General features: G+C 36.5%; 1 protein-coding gene across 1 annotated transcript; it reads right to left on the bottom strand.

The window, feature by feature from the left end:
• Positions 1 to 221: 221 nt before the first annotated feature.
• LOC135079158 (uncharacterized) lies at positions 222 to 3,344 on the bottom strand. Its single transcript, XM_063973745.1, has 4 exons — positions 3,237 to 3,344; positions 1,182 to 1,473; positions 813 to 887; positions 222 to 550 (listed from the first exon to the last, which is right to left on the bottom strand). Exons 1-4 carry the CDS (start codon positions 3,303 to 3,305, stop codon positions 303 to 305), a joined length of 684 nt encoding a protein of 227 aa, XP_063829815.1. The 5' UTR covers positions 3,306 to 3,344; the 3' UTR covers positions 222 to 302.
• Positions 3,345 to 3,749: the final 405 nt, after the last annotated feature.

Genomic DNA, 3,749 nt, shown 5'->3' with positions numbered 1-3,749 from the left:
AGACAAACATTCCTGTTTAATCTCTCAAGTACATTATGTATTAATACCTACAAGTAAACAATGGACTATAAATAAATAGTGACCATAATCAATTTCCTAGAGTCAAGAAGATATGTTTCGTAGTCATTTTTGACACCATCACAATCATTTTGAACGTTCCAACAGCCCATTTAAGTATGAGCATTGACCACTGTTTATTCTTCAAAAATAAAAAACCAAAATAAAATAAAATAATATTATATTATTCATAAAAACAGTGCAAACAACAAAACTCAGATCATGTTTTCACAACTAAAAATTAACTAAGCCTCCTCTTCTTTTTTGGTTTCGCCCACTTTCCTTCCTAAAAGCCTGAAGTTGTCGCTGTACCCATCGTTGTACCCTCCGAAGTAGTTGCCGGGGTTGTTAGGGTACTGCCGGTCGTACCCGGGTCTGTATGGATTGTACCCAGGATATCCGGGTCGGTTGTACCCCGGGTACCCACCTTGACCCGGATAGTTATTGTAACCACCCGGACGGTCGTATCCGGGTCTGTAGTTGGGACGGTAGCCTGAAAAGAAAGTTTATGACGTTGAATTGTAATCGCTAATTCTTGCTATTTGCATATGACGTCAAAGCTATCTTTGATCAATATTACTATCACAGTATAATGAAGTGATAATAACAATCGTTTATGTTAATTCTGTCAGTGAGTCATTATCATGCAGTGTAATTAATTTATGCAGTGTTATTTAAATTTTATGCCTGGAATTGATTTGAACCAGATAAGAGTAATAGTGATGATAATAAGGTGGAGTATTTGTATTACAGACCTCCGTAACCGGGGTATCCGCCTATATTACCCGGGCCAAAACCTGGGTATCCGCCTTGGTAACCACCGTAACCGCCTGGACAAAACGGCAAAATGTTAGCCAAAGACCCATACCACCCATACTAGGAATTTTGAATTTTGTGGGAAAACCCTTCGACAGTTGTATACGTTTAGTTGAATACACATAGCGTCAGAAACTATTATTGAGGTGATAAACGTATCTAAAGAAGAACATAATTTAAAGTAGGTACCTACGCTATTTTATCATGCCAAAATCTAGGTTTGATTGAAAGTGACAAAGCGTTTACTAGCTAAAGTGGGGTTATAAAACTGCCCCTTAAACATTTACGAAACAAGGAACAAAACAAACCTCCAGGATATTGCCCAGGATATCCTCCGTAACCGGCTCCTCCGTAACCTCCATTGTATCCCCCATAACCGCCGTAACCACCAGTCCAGCTGGGGTTACCGCCATATCCGGGTCGGAATAGACCGTACCCGCCAGAGCTAGTGTACCCTGGCGAACCGTACCCGGCTGACCCATAACCGGGTGAACCGTACCCGCCCGCACTTCGTCGGGTGCTGTCAGAGGCATCTGTGCTTGTCTCTGTCAGCCTCTGAGCTGATGTGGCTGCTAGTGAGCATGCTAGTAGAATTATGTTCTGAAACAAACACAAAAAGGTAAGTTTTTTTATGCATGACAAGGCAGTTACTTATTACACCGCAATCGCACCTGGTGTTAAGTGAGATGCAGTCTAGGATGGTACCTACATATCTGCCGGCCCTGTAAGTGCCCATTTACTCTCGCCTTGAAAAGGCCCGGATTATAGTGTTCAGGAAAGATAGTAGCAGGCAGCGAATTCCTTTCATGTACAATTTTCAGCCACAGGACGTTCACTGCAGAACAATACATGGTGTCCCCAAATGATTTCCAGTTTGGATTGTCAGGGTCGGTAAAAGGTAAGTAAACTACTAAGGGTGGAACCAAACAAGACTAAATATTAATCTCAGAATAAGTCGTCAGTTTTTACATATTTTCCATACTGAAACTGTCAATGTGTCAGTTATACCAGGAGTTAATCTCGGATAAAAGCTTGGTCGAATCGGGCCTAAGTACCGCGTGTTGCCAATCGTAATGGAAAACCCTTGCTTATGGATTGATGACTAAAGAATACCTATAGCTGGCAGTGCAAGGCGTCCAGAACTCCATAGTATCATTGGTCGAAATGATGATGATGATGGCTCCGGTTAATTATAAAGTTTATTATGATCTAACTAGCTGACCTAGCAAAGTTGCTTTGTACCTAAGGGTATGAAAAATAAGTACGTTTACGTCCTATTCTCAAACCTACTGAATATACCTACCTACACACCTAATTCCATCAAAATCGGTCAAGTCTTTTTCGGAGAAGTTTTGTTAGAAACACTGTCTAACAAAATATGAAATTATCTCTATCTTAGTGTTTTATTTTACTACATTAACATTTAGTAAAGAACGTGAAATCCATTACCTTTATCAACATGGATTTACAACTTCCTTGTTATGTTTTAACAAATAATAAAAATCAATACCTTAATGTAACGTACGTACCTACTAAGATAAAGAAAAACTTATCATGTAAACCTATTAGAATTAATCCTTACCTATTTGTCTGTGATTAAAATATGTTAGTAATTATATTCACCTACTTTTTAATAAACAGTGTTTTACTGAAATTTATTAATTTAGAAAAAGTTTTATACGTCACTTTTATATCTTATCATTTATTTCATACGTTAGGTACACATGTAAAGCACATGTTAGTTAAGAACATATTATAAATAGTAGATAATATAGTAAATAAACTTAGGCATTTAATTTTATCGCTGGTAAGAAACTGTTAAAACTGAAAAAAAAAGAATTGCCAAAATTAGGATTACGATAATCTTTTTAAACCGCACTTAATATTAACACGTTAATTCCGAATAATTCTAATCACTCAAATTGGATTATTTACTACGCGTAAAATACGCTATTCATGAATTAAGTAGCCATTTTAATCTCAAATTTATTGTTTCTATCTTGAGATTAAAAGGCACACGTGTTAACAATAAATAAAGTTATATCTTTTCCACGAAGTTTTAAATCTAGCAGCAGCAGTGGTGTGGTACTCATGGCCTGCATAGAGTAAACGACAATATTTATCTAAGAAGCGCTGTACTAATCTCTTGTTATTTTTAGGTGCCATTGTAACAAAAATATAGCGCATACTACTATACGATTAATAAACAAACCACTGATTTTAACATTAATGGTAGACACTGCCTACTTAGTTACCGTTAAACGCTATCAACTCCTTATTTGAAATCACAGAATGAACCAAACTATAATACTCCTTTAAAATAAATCACTTAAACCACTTAAAAATATGAAAAATGATCTCACCAAATAGTTCATTTTATTTAGATCACAGCACGGTGCACTTCGTCCAATATCAAGATTGAATTTGATCATGCGCCTGAGATCCGTTGCCTTTATACCGCGGTTCAAGAACGCATCTGTTTCTTATGCGTACGCGCAAGATGATGGTATACGAACGTATTGTTTAATTCAATCAATTATCGAAGAAATGTTGTGTAACAGATCTAATTTGCCAGTTCCTATTGTATAGGAAATCGATGGGAAGTCGCACAATGATACGTTCTTGTCAACAAAATTGTTTGATTGATGCTTTAATTAAGGAAAATTATGTCTCTATGTTCTCGGATTGTATGGGTGAGAGTGGAAATAGCATTCGTTTGTTTTACTTGCCATTTGTGTAATTCTGCTAAGTTTTAATAAACAGTCTTGTGTCTTACAAAAATTGGTATACAAAATATTTATTTAGGACGATGCTAAATTCCATTAATATCCATCAAATGTAGGTTTTCCTTCCACGAATTCATGGGATATTATTAC

This window comes from Ostrinia nubilalis, chromosome 16 (genome assembly GCF_963855985.1).
Source record: "Ostrinia nubilalis chromosome 16, ilOstNubi1.1, whole genome shotgun sequence".
Lineage (NCBI taxonomy): Eukaryota > Metazoa > Arthropoda > Insecta > Lepidoptera > Crambidae > Ostrinia > Ostrinia nubilalis.
Note: the sequence above shows the minus strand (reverse complement) of the source record. Positions and strands in the feature narration are given on the sequence as shown.